This window comes from Mytilus galloprovincialis, chromosome 14, assembly GCF_965363235.1.
Source record: "Mytilus galloprovincialis chromosome 14, xbMytGall1.hap1.1, whole genome shotgun sequence".
Lineage (NCBI taxonomy): Eukaryota > Metazoa > Mollusca > Bivalvia > Mytilida > Mytilidae > Mytilus > Mytilus galloprovincialis.
Genome location: NC_134851.1, coordinates 57,579,219 through 57,602,488, shown reverse-complemented (window position 1 = coordinate 57,602,488; position 23,270 = coordinate 57,579,219). Strand labels below are relative to the sequence as shown.

At 32.1% G+C, this 23,270-nt stretch overlaps 1 protein-coding gene across 1 annotated transcript in view; it reads right to left on the bottom strand.

Moving 5' to 3' along the window:
• The window catches only part of LOC143058120 (uncharacterized), a 183,183-nt gene that overhangs the window by 133,397 nt on the left and 26,516 nt on the right, over positions 1–23,270 (bottom strand). Inside the window, exon 12 of the mRNA XM_076231582.1 lies at positions 21,511–22,728. Within this exon, the coding sequence (XP_076087697.1) occupies positions 21,511–22,728 (1,218 nt within the window). The remainder of the gene's footprint in view (positions 1–21,510; positions 22,729–23,270) is intronic.

Below are 23,270 nucleotides of genomic sequence, written 5' to 3'. Positions count from 1 at the left end.
TACCTGATAATAGACACAACAAATGAAGCATATCCGAGCTAGCTAGATCTTGTCTTATACCGATAGATTTGATAGCCAGAACAACCATGAAACAGCCCGACAAAATCTTGCCTTATTAAGTAGACTGTGATCAAGGATGACATAGAAGAGACATAAGACACGTAAGCTTGATCAAGTCACAAAAGATATTTACATAAATACGTAAATAACAAAATATGATAAAATAAAGTGATATAATAGATATAACAATTTGAAAATACACAATGAGCTCTATATAGTCAAAAAAAAGTATACAAGGGATACACATATCAGAGTAAGGTTGATGTAGCGTTATAGTGGAGGACTTGATAACCCATACAACAAATGCAATTTATCCAAATTAGCTTGATGTATACTTAGAAAGGATTTTTTTTAAAAGTTTCAATGTGAACATATTATAATGAGCTAGAACTAACATGATTTGATAGTTTATAAAAACAATATAAACACCCAGTTTTTGGTTGGGTTGTGTTATTTAGTCTGTAGTTTTCTATGTTATGTCTTGTGAACTATTTGTCTGTTTATCTTTTTCTTTGTTAGCTACGCATTGCGATTTTCGATTTTCGAACAAAGAGTTTGGCTGTCCCTCTGGTATCTTTCACTCCTCTTTTGGTTAAATCTAGTCTATAAAATACTAATTAATAGAAGTCGGGCATTTAATAAAATACTTTCTCTAATTCTATGGAAATTTATACATTTCCGAACCCATTGTATAAAGCAATTTAATCAACGTGTGGTTGCCGGTAAATTAAATCTCAAAAGATCATTAGATGATTTTAAGGGTCATAACCTTTTTAGCTAACTGGATGAATCAAAATATGCTAACAGATGTTAAATAAATTGACAACTTTGTGCAATGTGAAAGGCACTCGAAGGCTCGGACTTTAGAATTGATAATTTAACTATCTCGATTGGATAAATCCGATAATCCATTGGTATCAATGTAAGAACCTATATGTATCCGTGTCTAATACATAGACGTACCGGAACGTTTTACATTTTTAAAAAGTACATGTATATGGTTTTTATCTAAGTTAGATATCTTTCGGTCATTAATACATTAATAACACTTTTTATGACATGCTAGTTTTTAATTGATATACAATCGTTTATATCTAAACAATTATTATTTAAACCATCATCATTTTTCAGGTGTGAATTAAAAAAAATAATGCAGATGTAGTTAATGATTTTTTTGAAAAAGTATTACATTCAAATTTACAAAATATATTGTTCACGTTAAGATGTATGACTTAGTAGTTCCTGTGTAGTTCAAAATGTCCAAGGTGAAATATGATCTGCCATTTCGTTTATACACCAAAATAAAACTTCATTCAAAAAAATAGTATTCATGTTTCATTGCTTTTTATAAAAAATTGTGATTTTTTGGCATATGAAGTAAATATTTTTGCAGAAAATCTACATACTTCTCATAGATTCTCGTTATAAAATTATAAACATAGATTACTTTATTGTCTGTTTAGGATGTACTTGCATTAAATTTTGACAAAAAGTCATGAACAACCTTTACATTCCAAATATCCTCTTGCTGAGTCACTTATGTCGCACGCGCACTCTAGAAGTTGTACTTGAATTTGTCCATATTTATTTTTTTCTTTACCGATATCTTTATTGATAGACTTTTTTTTTTTTTAAAGAATTCAGCAGTACATGAAATAATCCTTTATCTAAAACGAATCGCTTTATTAAGTGTCAAAGGACAAGAGAAAGGCTATGGATTTTCAATGAAATGTTTATGTTTAGCATTGGAACAACAAAAGGTACACAATTCTAAACTGTATTTGTTTTATGATTCAACTGTATGCCTGGTTAGTTACTTTGATTATTCAAATATCGATATAGTATATAGATTGACACGAAAATGACGTGATTAAATGTGTGAAAATGTTAGCTTCTGATGTCGTTCATAATTGTATTATAGTTACTGTAAATATGTATCTTAGATGCATTACTTTAAGGGCAATAAATTAAGTAAGGATTTTGACATACAAGGAGCCTTGACATGTTCCTCTCCTAATGATACAGCACGTAGAACTTAATCGAATAAGCTAGATGTAATCTTTGGAAAACAGTAGTCAATTATGAAAACAACAAATACAGCATATCCAAGTAAGTTAGAACAAGTCATATGCAGAAGGATTTGATAACGAAACAATACATGGATCATATTCAATTGCGCTAAATCTATTATGACGAGGCCGAATTTATATCAAATACAAAATTATTCAACAAGCTAGGTCGAGTCTTATAAACGGCGATTTGACGATGCATACAACCAATACAATATATTCGAGCACAATGATTCTATCATATGAGGGACACATCAACTGAAACATATTCGATTTAGCTAAATAAAGTCTAACACTGTTGTGGTTTTTTTTTATAGGTACACCAATGAAACATATCCGAGTAGCAAGATCGAGTCTCATAAGATTAAGAAAAATATCAAACATATCCAAGTCACCTAGATCTGCATATAGTCATATAACAATTACATGTATATCAAGGTTATAGTTTTAGTTACCAATAAAAACGGTATTATATCAATTTTTTTAGTTTTGGTAATACGTGTATCAGTCAGTGGTACCTTTTGGTAGGCATTATTCGTGTGTTTCTCTGTCCTATATGTTCTCCCATTTATTTGCGTTATAGTTCTGTCATGTAATGTTGTCATTGTATTGTTATAATTAATATTGCCATAAAAGCAGAAGGTTTGGCTTGCCACTAAACCATGTTCAACCCACCATTATTTTCTTGAAATGTCCTGTACCAAGTCAGAAAATGGACATTGTTTCATTATAGTTCGTTTCTGTGTGTGTTAAATTTTAGTGTTGTGTTTCTGTTGTTTCGTAGTTCTCCTCTTACATTTAATGTGTTCCCCTCAGTTTTAGTTTGTAACCCAGATTTGTTTTTTTTTTCTCAATCGATTTATGAATTTCGATAAGCGGTATACTACACTTCGAGATTAAAATTCGCAAGTCGAAGTAAAACTGACAAGTATATGGCAGATGCTGAAATAAGATTAACAAGACCAAACCAAGCTGCAAAGCAAACTAAACATTTTATGAAGAGCAAAATACGGTAGTGGTTTTCGCATGTTTAGGGATCAACCTTGTTTTACAATAGTTACTTTGGTCATATTCAGAGGAAAGAATATTGTAGATTTTTCAGAAAGCTGCCAGTTCATTTGAACTACATTTTTATTGGTGATATACTTTTAGCGTGGCTCGATATTTATGGATTCCGCAATTGTTTTAATATATGTGCGATGGTAATTTGTGTACTGTTGTCGTTCTTTTAGTTCGTGTACTTTGTCTAAAGATTGTTTATATGCAGTTCATATCTTTTATAGTGGTTCAAATTATAACAGACAGTTGACTGCTTTATACTATCTTTTAAAATATATTTACCTTGTAAGTCTGTTTTATTACCTCCAAAATTGTTGTCAAAATAATGGAGTTATATGCGCCTTTCATACAAGTGAGAGGTTGTTCATGTTTAATAAGTTGTCTTCACAAAGAAAGTGACTGGACCAAATCTGACATATGACGGGTTATTTTCAAATCATTTGATGTTTATTAGCTTTTAATCTTGCCACTGTATGAAGAAATTTCCGTTTTAAACTTTCATTGGAGTTTGTCATAATTGTTATTTGACATTTGTTGTTGTAGAATTGTAAATAGTTTAAATCCAAATGTGGTACTCGTCTGTAATTTTCGATAGCATTTTAGAACAACTTTTGAAAATTTTTTACTTATACAATGCCAATAAATGCATTCAAACTTGAAAGTACAACACTGACTGAAAAGAGATTGAGCAATACATTACAAAATTATAAATTTCAGAGCCTTATTTATATAGTGGATTAAAAAAACTATGTGCAAAAACATATTCTCAATCTATCTCGACATAAAAATGAAAAAATATATTTTCTGATTTTATTCGACATATTTACTATATCACTTAATCTCAAATGATAAAAAGCAAATCATTTTAATCTTAAACAAACATGTCTAATGCACTGTTTAAAATAGTCCACTGTAATTAAAAGAAACTTATACATGTATAATACACTTACATTACAGAATATCTCAGAAATTAATCTCTGACTTAAACAAATATTTTCATCTGTAAATAGGTCTATGCATAATTAAGATACTCTCATCAAGAGACCGAAAGCACAAAATTAAACAACAATAGGTCACCATGTAGCCTTTACAATGAGCAAATTTAATTAGGCATAATCAGCTGTAAAATGTACTGACATTACCAAATTGAATGTTTAAGAATATAAACGAGAAAACTAACGGCCGGCTGTATATACAAAACGATGAACTAAAATGAAATACGATATACAGTACCAAACGACAGTCACAGAATTACAGGATATGGAGTAGGCACATACAGAATGTATTGGAGTTAAACTAGTTGGCTGATGCCAAAACCTCGCCATAACCCGGGACAGTACAACAAAAGAGCAAACTGAAAAGGGCTTAAGAGATCAAATCGATCTCTAACAAAAATGTGGCAGGGTATGTATACATCCTCACAACTAGAAAGGGACTTAGTTGTGATCAGGGAGTACTCGCAGTTACTGACAGCTACTATGTCATCAATGCCGTCACTAACTAATTTTTATAAATGTTAACAGCAATAGTATTACCCTTTTTTCTTATCCTACCCTCAAAATTCAATCAGATTGTATCCAGTATAAACTACTGAACTGAAATGTAATATGCATAAAGCTCTGTAAAATAAATGAATTGAAATCAGACATTGCCAGAAATAATATCTAAAAAATAATCTATTTTTTGTTTTCATTTAATAAATTTGATCTATCAATAAACAAGGTGTTATTTTTTAGTAGAATACAGCCCCAGTATAACAAAAAAAAAACAGTTAAAAAAAGAAAATCCATCATCAAAAACATACTCTGCAACACATCCCCAATGTGACTACCTCCAAACAGAATTATCCAAACAGAATTAGAATAACAAGATCACTTCAAGAACCACTTGAATTGTAAAACTGTACCATTGCCTTGACCTAAACAAAAACTAAAACAAAAATTATTAAACTCTATGCCTGGAATCTGCAGCGGAAACCCTTTTATCTCAAAATCAGGTTCGTTTGGAGGACGTGATTTTCAACAGACTGTCGACATTCTAGTGGGAACCCATTGTGTCCCTCTTCTTGTCTACTTGTTTCTTTATTATTATTAGGCTGACTTCATACAGGAACTTCTTTTGAAACAAATATCAAAAGTTAGCCATATACTTTAACTTTACTTTCCGCTTTATAGATTATGTTCTCTCACTAAATAATTTTAAATTTGGTGACTATGTTATAGGAATCTATCCAATCGAACTAGAAATAAAAGATACTACAGTTAAGTCTGCATCATATCTCGACTTACATTTAGAAATTGACAATGAGTGTCGGATGAGAAAAAAATTATACGACAAATATTGTAGCAGCGTCTGCATACGGAGTATAGATCTGCCAATTGAAACGATATTCCCGGGCTTGTATTTCCTATCATAATGTCCTTGGGAGAGGTTTGTCCAATGCTTACATGTAAAACTGGCTGTTTTAATTATCATACAACTTTGACCTGTTGACAAAAATATGCAAATTTCAAGAAATTGTAACCAAACAACGTATAGAAATAAATTATTGGATATCTTACAGTTTTACAAATGCTAATTTTGATTTCTCTTTACTATAAGAGTCAATAGAGTGATAAACATAATGCTGGTCTGAATTTTGAAGAACTAATTTTATTAGGTGTTCTGTACCCCTAAAGCCACAGTTAATATTTTATGATTACATAGTAGTAGTGTAGTCACAAGTGTTACAAGTGAACAATTTTCATTTTTTTTTGTAGTTTATCATATTAAATGACGTACTTATAATTTAGATATCATTGTATCATTCGATTGTCTATTTATTAATAATTAATACTTTTAACTCTAATTTCATATCCCTTGTATTTGCCTAAAATTACAAATATATTTGAGCAGAACTATTTTAAATTTACTAGGTTACTTATCATTCTATTTGAGAAATAATTTCCACTTTAACTTAAACCCCCTCCTCTCCCCCCCCCCAACGTGTATAATGCCCTCAAACATGTCCACATCGACGTCAGTGAACTGCAAAACATATCTTGTTGTAAAACATTGCCAATGCATGTTATCTGTATAAACGCCCAAACGTGTCCATTTTTTTTTAATAAACACCCAAATGTGTCCTATCCCCCAAATGTGTCCAAATGTTTTTTTTTCTTTTACTGGTAATGTCATTCGTGTCAATATAATAAGCATGTACTAGTTTATTTGGTTATTTCTTTTTCAGTAACGTATACTCATTTTGCTATTTCATTAAAAAGTAGAAAATAACTTTAGTGTTTTTCTTTACTAATCCGGCAGAATAACCTGGATTAAAGTGGGGGCGTTCGTTAAGATATGTTGAATGTAAATGTAGGCAGCCATGCTCAGTTAAATTGTAGATATGAAATCAGATACCTCGTGTAGGGAGAATGTCCCATTCACTGGGCAATTCTAACTTATCGTTTAATTCTCCATTTAGATTAAAATCCTATAACTAGTGTTGATCCCGAATAACCGTAAAATTTGAGGTCCAATCCTCAATTCCCGGTATGATAATAGAACCTATCTACGGTATGAAAAAGAAGATGTGGTATGATTACCAATGAAACAACTCTCCATTAAAACCACATGACACAGAAATTAACAACTATAGGTTACAGTACGGCTTTCAACAATGAGTAAAGTACATACCGCATAAAAAGCAATAAAAGGCCCCGAAAGGATAAATGTATTTTTGCTAACATTATATCGTTCAAATAATGCATGAAATATTTGACACTGGACGTTTTGTCTCTTATTCATGTGTCTTTAGTGATGCTCGTAAGGAAAGATTTATTTTAAAAAAAAACTGATAACAATTTTATAATTTGAAGAGCTTTTTAAATAACAGACTGAGAATTGAAAAATGTCAATTTTGCTGACATCGCCGTGCAATATTCGGATTGATATAAAAACTTCATCGGAGTTTATTATTACAGAATACACAGTAAACGATAAATTCAACTGAACAAGACTTATTTGTATTTTCGCTCAAAATGAGCATGAAATACTTGCAACTGGCCAATATGCAAATACAGTCTTGAGTTAATTTTATGTTGCATATTGAACTTATGATTATGATAATAATTAACAACCGGCATTGAACAAACTAATGCTAATAAATGACTACAATATCAACTGTGTCCCCCATCATAGAATAGCCGTTAAACGTTATTGGTTTCATTTAGGACATACACTTATTAGCGGTAAAAGACGTGCGATTTTATTTCTTGTGATAGTGGACACGTTTTGGCGAATAACAATTATCGGACACGTTTGGGGGTTATGAAATTGGACACGTTTGGGCAATATTGAATAGTAAGGACACGTTTGGGGAGAATAGACACGTTTGGGGAAATCGGACACGTTTGGGATTGTTGCATATACATACACAATCATTATGACACAACTAGTAGGAACACTTGTAATTCATATACGATAAAAAAAAAACACCTTTAGACTATGTATATATAAAGTTTATTATAACACAAATGGTAGAGAAAAAAAATAAACAAGGTAATTCATATATGATAAAAACAATATTTATTTACAAAATTCACTATTTTAACACAACTTGTAGAAAACAGTTCTTTACAATGGTAGTCATTTATAATTCTTATAAGAAGCAGGTGCACTCGTATAAAGAAATAAAAAAGACACCGAAATGAGTCTGCATAGTTCATATATGGTATATAATTTAGTATATCAATCAATGTACCGGTAAAATTAAAAGAAAGGAAGAACAGAAAATAAAAGAGGGGCGAAAGGTACCAGAGGCACAGTCTAACTCATAGATCGAAAATGAACTTAACATTGACTACTGAACCATGCAAATGAGACCAATGTAAAATAAACCATGACAGACTACGAAGTACATCTTTCAATCAATTTGTGCATTAAATGTAGTTGACATATTGCTTACAGAAACTAAAAAACCATGACACCTTAACAGTGATCAATGAATCATGAAAACGAGGTCACGGTAAGATGTTACAAGCCAGACAGGAATATACACCTGATACTTTTACATGTTATAATCATTTTATACACCTATATAGTTGACGTTTGCCTATATTTAAGACCAGAACACAAAAACTTAACCACTGAACAATGAAAATAAGGTCAAGGTCAGATGACACCTGCCGGTAGAACATGTACACACTATTATTCCACACACAAATTATAGTATGCATATCACTAATAGTACATTTTTGTACATGATGGACTTGACCACGAAAACTTAAACCATGAAATGAGGTCGAGGTTAAAGGAAAACTGTCTGACAGGCATGATGATTTAGTAAAGTACTCAAATACGATTATTACCATAACAAAAAATCTGAACTTTTTTTCAAGTTGTCACGTAGACCATGTAATGAGGTCAAGGGCAATTTGCATTTGTCAGACGGAAACTTCATAACATAAGCAATATATATACAAAGGATGATGTATCCATATTTTTTAATTTCTTAGATATGAAGCATTTAAATACTGTAAATTCAGAAATTAATGCGAGGTTTTTTATTATTGCGAAAAATGCGACAGAGTTGTAAACGCAATAGTTTAAACTTGCATTTTGAAATTTGATATGAGTTTTCAAAAATTCAAATCGCATTTAAGTTTAAAATGACAAAACTGCAATAATAAATGCACGAAATAATTTCTGAATTCACCTTAGTTAGTAATCACTATCCCTATGTCGCGCTTTCGGCAAAAGAATCGTGGGCGTGAACAAAAGTGTCTTCGGTGGTTATAGCCATCATATATTAGAACTAAAGATTGCCCTTAATAGTCCGGTTGTCCATCACTAAGTATTAATAAATGTCTCAGGTGGTTGCAGTCATCATTTATAAGAATTAATGAATGCCTCTGGTGGTCAAAATCTTAATATGAAGGAAAAACATATTTCCTCTAATTTACCTTTTTCAATTATAATTTAGATATGCCTCTGGTGATTGCGTTCTTCGTCTGTTTATACAAAAAATTGTCTCTGATGTTCGTGTTCTGCAACTGGTCAGAACCAAATGATTATCATATCTATAGAAACTTTACATAACATCATTCCTGCCAAGATTGTTGAAATTGTTAAAGACGTTCTAGGATATAATAGGAAATGCCTGCCCCCAATATTGTCATGTTTTCGATCCAATACTTATCATGCACATTTACAAGAGTCTTTAAATGATAAATTTCCAGCTATTTTTTGCATGTAGATGACAAAAATAAATAAGTTGTCTAACTATAAAAAGATAACCGAAGCTAATTGAAAACATAAGCTGTTATGTTTGTATGAGAAAAATAGGATGCAGTCAAATTAAATAAAATTTCATTAGATTGTGTCTTCTTCCGCCACACTATATGCACCTTTGTGTATTTCTAACTTTTGTTTTGATTGAGGGTCTTCTTACTTTACCAGGCATAGATTACCTTAGCCGTATTTGGAACAACTTTTTTGAAATTTGGATCCTCAATGCTCTTCAAATTTGTACTTGTTTGGCTTTATAAATATTTTGATATGAGCGTCACTGATAAGTCTTATGTAGACGCGCGTCTGGCGTACTAAATTATATTCCTGGTAGCACCTTTGATAACTGTTTACACCACTGGGCCGATGCCACTGCTGGTGGACGTTTTGTCCCCGAGGGTATCACCAGCTCAGTAGTCATTAGTTCGGTGTTGACATGAATATCAATAATGTGGTCATTTATATAAATTTCCTGTTTACAAAACTTTGAATTTTACGAAAAACTAAGGATGTTCTTATCCCAGCCAGCATAGATTAACGAAGCCGTATTTGGCACAAATTTTTGGAATTTTGGATCATCAATGAATGCTCTTCAGCTTTGTACTTGTTTGGCTTTATAAATATTTTTATATGAGCGTCACTGATGAGTCTTATGAAGACGAAACGTGCGTCTGGCGTACTAAATGATAATTCCTGGTACCTTGAGAACTAAATGCAACAGACATATACCGATTATGACAGCATTAAACGTGTAAGCGATATAATGGAAAATATAGACATCTCTAACATAAACAAAAACATATTACTGTAAAATACAAGGGCACATAAATCAGATCACAAAGACAGGTTATATTGCATCCACACACCACAGGATACACACTCTGTAATCAATATAAAATTTCAGTCAAATGAACTTGTTGTTTCTTATAAATGAACATCTAACAGGGCAGGCAACACGCCCTACAATAAATAAAATATGTATGTCAAACGAATTTGTTGTCCCTACATTATACATGTGCATCTTCCCAGTGCAGTCATTAAACCCTGATATCAAAATAAAAAATAAGACAATTGAATTTGTTGGTTCTTTAAGTATTACCATGCACCCACAAAGCGCAGGCAATAAACTCTGTTATCAATATAAAAAATAAATCAAATTATGTTGGTGTTTCTTTAGGAATCATAAACATCCACACAGGGCAGGTAACACGCCCTGCAATAACTATAGAATTTAAGTCAAACAAATTTGTTGTTCATTTAGGTAGCACACATGTGCTTCTACACAGCGCAGGTAACAAACCCTAATATCAAGATAAAAATTTAGTCGTATGAATGTGTTGTTTCTTCAGGTATCATACATATTCATCTACACACCGCAGTTAACAAACCCTGAAATCAAGATAAAAATTTAGTCGTATGAATGTGTTGTTTCTTCAGGTATCATACATATTCATCTACACACCGCAGGTAACAAACCCTTATATCAAGATAAATATTTAGTCGTATGAATGTGTTGTTTCTTCAGGTATCATACATATTCATCTACACACCGCAGTTAACAAACCCTGAAATCAAGATACACATTTAGTCGAATGAATGTGTTGTTTCTTTATGTATCTTACATATACATCCACACAGCGCAGGTAACACATTAAACCCTGAAATCAAGATTAAAATTAAGTTAAATGAATGGGTTGTTTCTTAATGTATCTTATATATACATACACATAGCGCAGAAAACAAACCCTGAAATCAAGGTAAAAAATAAGTCGAATGAATGTGTTGTTTCTTTAGGTATCTTACATATACATCCACACAGCGCAGGTAACACATTTAACCCTGGAATCAAGATTAAAATTAGGTTAAATGAATGTGTTCTTTCTTTATGTATCTTACATATACATACACATAGCGCAGGTAACACATTAAACCCTGAAATCAAGATTAAAATTAGGTCAAATGAATGTGTTGTTTCTTTGGGTATCTTACATATTCATCAACACAGCGCAGGTAACACATTAAACCCTGAAAAATTACAAAAACTTGTCTAAATCATTTGTTTCTTTTAGATATGAAACATATGCATCCATTTTACCCAGGCAACTCACCCTACTATAAATATAAAGTTGTAAATCCAGTTCATGTATTGTCTTTTAAGCTTTCATACATACTTCTATTTTTTTTATTAAATCAACAGAATACTACTAAAATATATATCATCATAATGTTATTTTGCATTATATATTCTTAGATAATCTACAACATTTCACAAAATGTTAAAACTAATACTGAATAGTTATATAAATATCAAATTATCTATGAAAAAAATAAATGAGAACATATAAAATAATTATGATCAATACAATTCAAATCAGTCGATTATGATTTGTTACCCTAATAACTGTACAAAACAACTAGATTTACATTAAAAATGTAGATAAATATTTACATAATTGTATCAGTTAAAAAGCAAGAAACACACAATTTTAGAAAACAATAAGATATTGAGTTGTTAATATATAGATTTACATAAACTCAAGTAAGAATAGTTTTTTTTCATCTTCTGCCAAACATATTCTTCCCTGTTATGTTGTTGCTAAGCATGATACGTTGTTGATATTGTAAACGAGATCACACGTGTCCATGCTGTGATACTAGCAAGATTTCTTGAATTCCGTCTCAGGAATTTTATTCTGTCTCTGAAATACATAGACGTATCTTATCACAGAAATTGAAAAAAAAAGAAAATCTTTTATTATATATTTCATAACGAAGGCCGATTTTTTATCACTATGAGATATTCGGTTTCAATATAATGAGTCTGTTACAAGTTTTATATCTAGATTAAATACTGGTCGTTGAGATCAAACTATGTCTCATTCTTATAATTAATTAAATGTATTCCATTTCTTGTAAACAATCTCTTCATTCTTAATAAAAAAATAATAGCATGGTGTCGTATGTCATTTTGCAGCATCACACTTTAAAACCTCACATTTGTTTAATTTTCCCTTCGGAATGTTATAAAAATTAAAAAATGGATTAGATTTTAATGTGAAAAATGTAAGTAATTTGTAAATTATTGAAGAAATCACACATTCGTTTTTTATAAACTTTAAGGTAATATAAATCGTTTTGACTTTGAACGTTAGCAGTGACCATATAAAAACAGATTGAACTATCGTAATATTGTTTCATGATGATGGATTATCCAATAAAATAGAGGTATTTATCATATCACATATCACTGATTCGTATCACACTTGGTACAGTGTTAACAAAACCATATTAAAGAGAATGTAATTGTTTCTATAAGGAATGGGATGATATAAAGTCAATCGTGTTAATCAACCTTTATTTTGTGTCAAGTGTATGGTTGACTGGTGTTGGTCTTTTTGAAGGTTTTTTAGTGTTGCTATTGGCTTTTTGACAACTAAAATTTTTAGTAGAATTAAAAATATATATCTTCACCAAAAAAAATATAAAGCACCAAATATCAAATCAATAGTAATTTCTGTTTTTCAAATCATTTTATACACAGGTTATTTATAATATCTTAGTATACACAGACAGATCTTCAGATCTTAAGATACAGGATCTATGTACGTATAACCTACTTCCAGTTTATTTGTAGCAACCCTGCATGGTTGATATATTTCTGCTTGTAACCAATGTGTTTTCTATTTCATCTGCCAGTTCAGTAGTAACAGAGTCTTCTCGTAAAGCTTTTAGAAATTCAATAAATCCCTTTTCACTCCCATGCAAAAGGATGTCCATTAGTTTTCTGTTCTTTTGTATTTGTGCTGGACAGGCATTTATCATTTGACTATCAGCTATTGTCAATATATCACATGATATTAAATGATCTACTATTTTCTCATGATTTATACAGTCAACGATAGTTGAGTAATTCTTCTGTAGACGAACTCTATAAACAGGAACAGTCCAGTCGGACAATCCTACAATTTATTGATTAGAAGTTTTTATCATCACTTTAAATACATGTGTTATAAGAATAAACAACGAGAGTTTCACGGGATATCATAGATCATGACCGCAGAAGTCGTAAATTATTTTGGAAAATCCGAGTAGAAACTTTTGAGGGAAATCTCAGCATTAAAATAAGACAAACAATTATCGAAAATGTAAAAACAAATAAATTCAATTGTTTTACATTGTCTTATCGGGGCCTATTAAAGCTGACTATGCGGTATGGGCTTTGCTCATTGTTGAAGGCCGTACGGTGACCTAAAGTTGTTAATGTCTGTGTCATTTTGGTCTTTTGTGGATAGTTGTCTCATTGGCAACCATACCACATCTTCTTTTTTATACTTTATGGTGTTTTTTTTCAATCATTTAAGTAAATGATGGTTTATACAAAACACGGGTCATCCAGGTTAACATTGTAATTATATCAACGACAAAACGAAAATCCAAATCAAGAATACAAACCCCTAACATTAACAACGGTGTCACAAGAATTGTAGGGTCAGCCTATATGATACTATCCTTTCCACATTTATTTTATGGGTTTTTGAATTGTTTATTTTAATATGTTATGTTAAAAAAAACTGTTGCTTTTTTTTCTTTTTGCGCCATGGATTATCTGTAGTCTACCATCACCTTATTAATTGATTGTACCTTCGGTACTTTCACTTTTACAAACAAAAATAAGATCTTTTTTAACTGGAAATGTATCAAGAAGATCAATGCAATACAAAGACTGCTACATGTATTTGTGTATTATACCTTCATTTTGAGGTTCTAATGCTTCACTTGAGCCCTCTTCATGTGAATTATATTTCAATTCATCTGCTAAATCTGTGTATCCACTTTTCCGGAGTGCATCAACGAACACGGTATAAGTGAACTCTCCCCTTTTATTTACTATTTCAATCAATGCTTTATTCTGATCATCTTGTCTAACGTGCTGCTTAATGCTGCGTCTGTCGTCGGATGATATCACTAAATGTGACATCATATAATCTAAAGTCTGACTGATATCTATGTCCTGTATGATTCTCTCTGTATTTAGGAAATATAGATTATATTTGATTAGATTGTTATTAGTATCAGAATTAAAATGATTTCAGATTTTGTATTTTTTTCAACTTGGTCGGATATCATTATTCAGATAACCACTGAAACAGGAGTCCAATCACAACAAAATTAAAAAACAACACGTGCTGTTTTCACTTTAAAGCAGAAGCGTTTACAGAAAGTGCATGTGAATTATCGCCGTTCAAATAATTTACATGCTATGCTGCACCTAACTGTAGGTTTATATAAAACCAAATTTTCCTTATTGAGTTGGAACGTTTGTTTTATCATGATTTTCAAATGTGTCATTAATAATGATAATAATAATAATAACTCTGTATCTAAAGAGGGTTATACAGTTAGCTATAACACTTATTTGTGAATTTTGTTTAAAATAATGGTGGTAACGAAATACTAGAGACTAATTATATGGTTGTGACCAGTATCTCACATGACAGTAGATTTTAAGTGGTACACTTTTGGAAGGAATGTAGGTTTACGCGAACAGACAGCTGACTCTTAAATGCAATAATAGTTCATGTAAAAAAGTGATATCAGACTAATGGATTATTATTAAGACTGTCCATACCTTCCGCTTGTTCCGGTAATCCTACTCCATATGTTATGTATGGTAAAACACTACTCAATTCAAGGCGTTGGAGAGCTTTGAATAAAACTTCATATGTAGCTTCTGGAAGTCTCCTCCAATGGTTCAGGACCGCCTCTGTTTGGCTACGAAGATTTGTAACATGGTTTCTTTCAATCTGTTGCATCTCAACCACTTTAAGTCCAAGTTCTATTCCAAGCTGATAAGTTTGATTACCTATATGATCAGGCAGTTGTTGTACACTTGAACCTAATGGTCTAAGATGCAACATGTCTCTTGGTTTGTCTAAAATATGTTCATCCAAAAAATTAGTCATCTTTTTTATTTCAAAATAAAATAGAATATATCGCCCGTTAAAACAATACTGCCTTCCCGTGATTTTTCAATGGTCTGTAAAATACATTGTAATAGTCTACAAACAATTGACCTTAGGTTAACATTGATGTTGATAGTTACTCTTTTCCCTATGATATCCACGTAAGTGATTAACACTTTTGATTTAATAGTAATAAATCAACAGTCTTTCACTTTATCTAGTATTCCTTTCAACATAATACATGTAATAAGTGAACACACACAAACATTGCCACAATAGTATGTGAAGGGCAGTAGCTCAAGTAACAAGCGGATCAGTTTTGAAATGCTTATCAGAACCTTTCAAAAATGTAGGTCCTCAATACTTTGCCATTTGTCTGTTTTTTTGTATATTTTTGAATTTAATTCAAGCGTCAATGAAGGGTCTTTAGTAAAGAAAAGGCGTGTCTACTTATTCATGGTATCTTTGATGAGTTTTACCTTTCTACATTGGCTAGAGGTGTGGATGAGGATTTAGATCTCATAGACGTGTTTAGCCCCGCCGCATTTTTGCGCATGTCCCAAGTGAGGAGCCTCTGGCCTTTGTTAGTCTTGTATTATTTTTAATTTTAGTTTCTCGTGTACAATTTGTAGTTTAGTATGGCGTTCATTATCACTGAACTAGTATATATATTTGTTAAGGGTCCAGCTGAAGGACGCCTCCAGGTGCGGGTATTTCTCGCTGCATTAAAGACCTGTTGGTGACCTTCTGCTGTTGTCTGTTCTATGGTCGGGTTGTTGTCTCTTTGACACATTCCCCATTTCCATTCTCAATTTTATTGCTAAACGATTTAAAGATTAGTATTGTTTACTTGCCCAACTCTTTTTGAACTTCTCTTGAAATCTAAAATAAGAAACTTCAATTTAACAAATATTCTTATAATAACTTTCACAAACATGGGTAAGATATTATCTCTTTATACTGTATGTATATTTCTTTCCATACAAATGTTGTTTATATGAATTATCAACGCGTTTTTCAAATACAAGTACAATCATATGGCTGTTTCACTTTTCTACTATAAACATGGCGTTGTCAGATTATTTTCAATCTATGAGTTTAACTGTCTTTGTGGTATCTTTCGCCCCTCTTGTGCTGTTTAGAATAATTTCCTATGACATGTATTGTTCAACCCATCATTTTTTATCTTAAAATGTCATTTACCACATCAGGAAAATGACCATTGTTATATTATAGTTCGTTTTTGTTTGTGTTACATTTTGATGTTGTGTTTTTGATGTGTCGTAGTTCTTCTCTTATATTTTATGTGTTTCCCTCAGCTTTAGTTTGTTACCCGGAAGTGTTTTATTTTTTCTCAATCAATTTATGAGTTTCGATCAGCGGTATACTACTGTTGCCTTTAATTTTTCCTAATCATGGTTGAGTTTATAATGAAACTTTGGAGGAAAGGTTGCATGATAGGAATTTCATGAACGGTACATTATCAATAACATGTATTATCTATGAAAAAAGAGCAAAATTTCTAAACCCTGTCGGACAAACTTACACCAATAACAGTTGATATATACACCAAAAATATTTGACATGTGACTCATCAACTGATTTCAACAAATTAACTAAACACAAAAAAAATATGTTGACCAATGCATCATGCGATCTGTTTTATGTCATGTAAATCATGTACGAGGAGTATGAACTCTTTACAATCAAACAGTAACACACTATGGTTCACTATTAAACATTATAAAAGAAAAAAGTAATTTACTATGAAAACTCATATTGACAAACGAATCATGACATTGAGGATAAAAAAACAACCTAAGTCAACGTTGTAATGGACAATTTAGACTACAAGGACATTACAGCCAAAAACTATTTGATATAATGCTTCAGTATTTTATTTTAAACTTAATTAAAGTCAAGTTTTCTGTTAGACACGAAGGTCTTACCACGGAAATGCATACCTTACATAGTTATCCCCTCGTTAAAGATAAGGGATACTTTCATGGGATTGATATTTCTCACAATCAGTTAATATATCAAGAAAGGGAGATCAAGAATATTGATCATATAACATAAAACATCGGAAAGCAATACAAGAGGTTGCACATGTTTACCTGACATAATTTGTGGATGTCGATATCTTCTTCTTTCAAACTGTTCTGAAGCTGCTTAAATGTAGCATTTTGTGAACTCTTTTTCCAGTCATAAAGAGCATTCATTTTGACATCAAAGACCCATCTGTTGCTTGATTCCTTAATATTATCCCAAGAACTAACTGGATTTTTTTCCTTTAGGTGGATATACATTTTTCTTGTTTCTTCAATTGTCATTTCTGCTGCTAAGCGTCCCAAGTGTCTATCATTCGGATTACTATCTAGCCATGCCATATCTAGACCTGTAATATATTGTAACTTACATAACTAAAAATTAAAAACTTTGCATTATGAAATGCTAAAAAAAAATCTCATTTATCTTATTTTTATTTAAATATCTGCTTAATTTAGACTAGTACATAAACATAATTTTCATGCTTGAACTAGTCTAACTAAGCACACGAAAAATACTGAGCAGACGTGTAAAAGAAAGAGATGAAAAAAACATGAGCGACCCAGCAACCCAACGACACAAATAACCAGAGGACATGCAGTGATTAATATATAGCTTCAACAATAGACAGAAATGTAAGACATATGTATTGCCCCTTAGATTCCCCTCGACAAATATAGTTGTAAATCAATTTAAGAAAAAATGTCTTAAACTACCTGCCAACGCCACTAGGTTCCAAAAAAGCAATGAATATATCATATAAAGATAACCTTGTTAAATTCAAGTTCAAATTTAGAACCTAAATACTGAATTTGAACTTTACTTGGTAATCAGTATTCTGACTTCCATCCAACAAGGTTTGTACTTCTACATACTGCATACAAACAAGAGACATGTATTTGATTTGACCTGGAAAGGAACTAAACCCTTGACTACCCACGTTTTTGGTGAGGTTCTTATTCATTCTAACTCTAAATATAAATGGTAGGTCTCACAATATAAAACAGTTTAGATTTAATCAACATTTGAACTTTCATCTTACGTAGTCAAAACACGCTTAGTGATTCATATCATTTGGCATGTGCTAATGGTTTACTGTTGAATTTTTTTAATATCCAGCATCTGATTTGCTTTTAATTTTGTCAGTAGGTTTGTAATCATGGGGTTACTGCTTTATTGTTTTGTATACAAACTATCCGATTTTCCTTTTTTATTTATATTTGTCAACATATTGTTTTGGTTGCCTCATTGTTTTGCTCAATTCTTTTTCATATAAAAAAAACCACGAAGACATTTAGAATAATTTGTTATAAAGTGTTATACCAGTAATACATACTAGCATATCAAACTAATAATAGTAATATTAAGAAATATCTTACCCGGACAATCTTCCTGGCATATATCAGCCTTCATAGGTAACTGTAAGATAAGTTAATATATCTATTAACAAATAAATTATGATATCTCTACACTTAATATGATTGAGGTGTGCAGCACATATTGATGATTTAGTCTTGGAGAACAAAGTTTATTGTTACATCAGAAATGGCCATTTAACTACTAACCAGTAACTGCGATATTTCTGTTATCATCATTTTGCGTCAAATTTCAATTGTCTGCATAGAGTCCACACTAGTGATTGAAGCCCGTTCTTACTAATTTAAATTGTTTTATGGGCGAAAAAAGGGGGGTGTACTTAAAAAAAGATGAACCTAATATGTTTTTATAGTATAAATCAGACCGCTTGCTTTCACCTTTTATCGCTAAGGCCTTTTCACATAGCTTTTTTACGGGATGAATATAATTATCTACTTCTTTTTATGCTGTATAGTAAGCTTATAACATGTACCTTATACTTTTTTCACTTTTAGCCATGCGTTGTCAGTTTATTTTCGATTCATGAGTTTGACTGTTCTTTTGGCATCTTTCGTCCCTCTTTTATAGTAAGCTTACATTGGTAGACGATGGTGTAAATGTATTTTGATCAATCAAATTTAATAGAAATACAATACTAATTTACACAAGGAGAATAAATTGATCATATCACGTCATAAATATAATTAACAATATCAAACCAATCCGAAACAGTCATTTTGATATAAACATCTCGTATTCATCAATGAGTAAGAAACGAAGGCTGTTACTCCTCATGCTAGGTTTGACCTTACATTGATTTGGTTTTATATTTAGGTCCTAATTTGGTAATAAAGCCCATCGACTGTGTCGGTTTTGGAACACTCTCGGCTTTTAGATATTCAGCATTGAACTTTCCTTATTAAGATTAAATTAGTTAAGCGATGCGGACACATAAAGTTAAAAAAGTGATGTTTTTGTATTGGTTCTTTTAAAGACTAAATAATACCTTATTAAACCGTTAATAGTTAATCAGTCAATTTTCATACTTATCGACTACGATAAAATCAGAATTTTTCAAACAATTCTATTGCAGTCAATTAAGATCTGTTCAGTCTACGTTAAGATTTTTTTTTAAATAGTGTTATCTACCTGTACACATCAACAGCATACTGAATTGTTAAAAAAATTCCACTGAACTTTACTGAATTAAGGTGGTACCTAACACTACAGGGAGATAACTCTGTAAAATCAGCTAAACGTTCAAAATACGTTGTGATGAAAGGGAAAATTAAGCTTCTCAATGATCAAAATAAGTGTGTGTGAAACTGTTATATAACCAGTGTAATTTTTTCTGATAAAACGTTTGGTTCAAATCTTTTGAAATTTTTATATTTTTGTCAAAGGGTCAAAGTAAATACTGTGTCAAACTTTTATGAAAATTAAACGAGCCAAATAAATTTTCGTTAAAGTGTTGGGTACCACCTTAACTTCAAGAGAATTATCTGAAAAGTACTGAGTGACCGGAATGATAAGTACTGAGTGATCGGAAGGAAAAGTACTGAGTGATCGGAAGGATTAGTACTGAGTGACCAGAAGGAAAAGTACTGAGTGATCGGAAGGATAAGTACTGAGTGATCGGAAGGATAAGTACTGAGTGATCGGAAGGATAAGTACTGAGTGATCGGAAGGATAAGTACTGAGTGATCGAAAGGAAAAGTACTGAGTGATCGGAAGGAAAAGTACTGAGTGATCGGAAGGAAAAGTACTGAGTGATCGGAAGGAAAAGTACTGAGTGATCGAAAGGAAAAGTACTGAGTGATCGGAAGGAAAAGTACTGAGTGATCGGAAGGAAAAGTACTGAGTGATCGGAAGGAAAAGTACTGAGTGATCGGAAGGATAAGTACTGAGTGATCGGAAGGAAAAGTACTGAGTGATCGGAAGGATAATTACTGAGTGATCGGAAGGAAAATTACTGAGTGATCGGAAGGATAAGTACTGAGTGATAATCACGGGAAAAGTACTGAGTGATCGGAAGGATAAGTACTGAGTGATCGAAAGGAAAAGTACTGAGTGATATTGGAAGGAAAAGTACTGAGTGATCGGAAGGAAAAGTACTGAGTGATCGAAAGGAAAAGTACTGAGTGATCGGAAGGAAAAGTACTGAGAGACCAGAAGGAAAAGTACTGAGTGATCGGAAGGATAAGTACTGAGTGATCGGAAGGATAAGTACTGAGTAATTGGAAAGAAAAGTACTGAGTGATCGGAAGGATAAGTACTGAGTGATCGGAAGGAAAAGTACTGAGTGATCGGAAGGAAAAGTACTGAGTGATCGGAAGGAAAATTACTGAGTGATCGGAAGAATAAGTACTGAGTGATCGAAGGGAAAAGTACTGAGTAATCGGAAGGACAAGTACTGAGTGATCGGAAGGAAAAGTACTGAGAGATCGGAAGGATAAGTCTGAACATAAAATGATAGATTGTAGACATAGACATCTGCCAAAATTTCAATGGCTAATATCCTGAAAACAAGTGCATTGACCCATATTATTTTTAGTAATCCCCTATCAATATATACTTTTCATATGACTATAAATCAAAATGACCTGTCACGTTTAAATTCATTTACAAGTGAACTGACTTTTCATCTAACAGCAAAAAGTTGAAAAAAATCTATAAAAGAGAGATACCTTGTCTGCAAACCATTTGGACACAATATTAGTCTTGTGTATTATATTGTGATCATGGCATGTCCATTCTTCCTTAGACATGTTCGATCTCAACGTGTGGTCAAAAAAGCAAAGACCTGACCCACAAACTATTCCAATTTGAATGGTGAATGGCAAATCTCTAGTACAATCAGAATCATCTGAAACTGAGAAATAGAAATTGGAAATGTTTGTGATGGCATGTGTGAGGCATTCCTGAGCTGTTGATGCTATTGTATGTACAATGGAAATTTGGCTTTCTTTGTGAGAAAGAGAAACTATGATTCTGTTTCCCTGAATGTCAATTCTCATATCGTGTTCATTATCAATTGTAACATCAGCACTGTCTGTGAAGATCATCAAGCGACTGGATTTAGTGCTGACTCGAAGCTTCCACATTGATATAAAAGTCGCAATAAATCGGTAAAGAATAGCAGGTGGTACAACTTCATCCTTAAACCTATAAGCCAGATGTATGCTTCTGTCAAAATCTATCTGTTGGCTGTCTTCTCTTTTGGTGCTTATCATGCATGGAACTAAGAAAAATTCAGATTCATTTTCGTCGTCTTTTTGTCTACAAATTATGTCCAGATGAACTAACATTTCTACCATATAATCTTTATGCTCTGAGATCTCCTTGAAACAGTCTTGTTTCCATATTTCATGTAAATCCTTTTTCAACAATTTTCCACTCTCTTTGAGGTCTCCTAATATTTCAATGAGATGTTCTGGCCAAAACTGTTCGTCAGTAACGATGGAACGTAGCACGTCTACCAAAAATACTGGATCAATGATAACATTATCTCTCAAGCAAGCTTCATCGAAGTAGATCAGTTTTCCCAGGGCATGGTTAACCTTCAGGAACTTTTGTAGCTGATCTGGGGTTAATGCATGTTTTTCATTCTGCTGGTTAAGGTCATTCAATTCACCAATGGATAGTACTTTCTTTTTCTCCTCTACTTTTTTGGCTAATTGAAGTTCAAGGGGTACAAACTTTGTTGGCATAGGTTCTCCACAACAAGGATGGTCTAATGCAACTTCCACCAACTGCTTCTTCAATGTGTCTAATTCTTTGTCCTCTTTGTTTCTTGCATCCACAAAAATAAGTGGTTGATATTGAAGATGTTGTTTTCCTCCATGATTTTCGAAGAGTTTTTCGATTGAGCTTTCTAAAATTCGTCTCTGTTCCTCAATATCACCCTAAAATAGAAACAGATCAAAACCTTATATTTACTATCCTCCTTCATTATTTTCTTTACAGGATAATCTTAAATTGTCGTGTCCTTGAATTTAATCTCACTTTACCCTTGGATGTATAAATATAATAAGATATAGCAAACGCTTTTGACGATTGCTTCAAATGAAAATGTTAACGGGATTAGTTCCAAAAATAATGTTTGATCGTTTAGAGGATTCCATAGGAAACAACAACTGACCATTTAAACTGTCACATGGGTACTAACTGATGTTGTTAAGTGGGGAAAAGCCATAAAAATGCATTCCAACTACATTATATGTTTCTAGCAACACTTGAACATGGATCAAATCTCAGATGTACTTTGGTTTATACAGAATGTTCAGCTTAGTTTTATTTGTAGTTTGTAACACAGTGATGACTGCTGTACCAATATTTTGACTATTTTATTTATACAATTTCTGTTTGTTCACGCATCGTTGTAAATATAACGGTATTTGATTAGACTGTTGTAAAAGTGAGAGGTTTAGCGCTATAAAACCAGGTT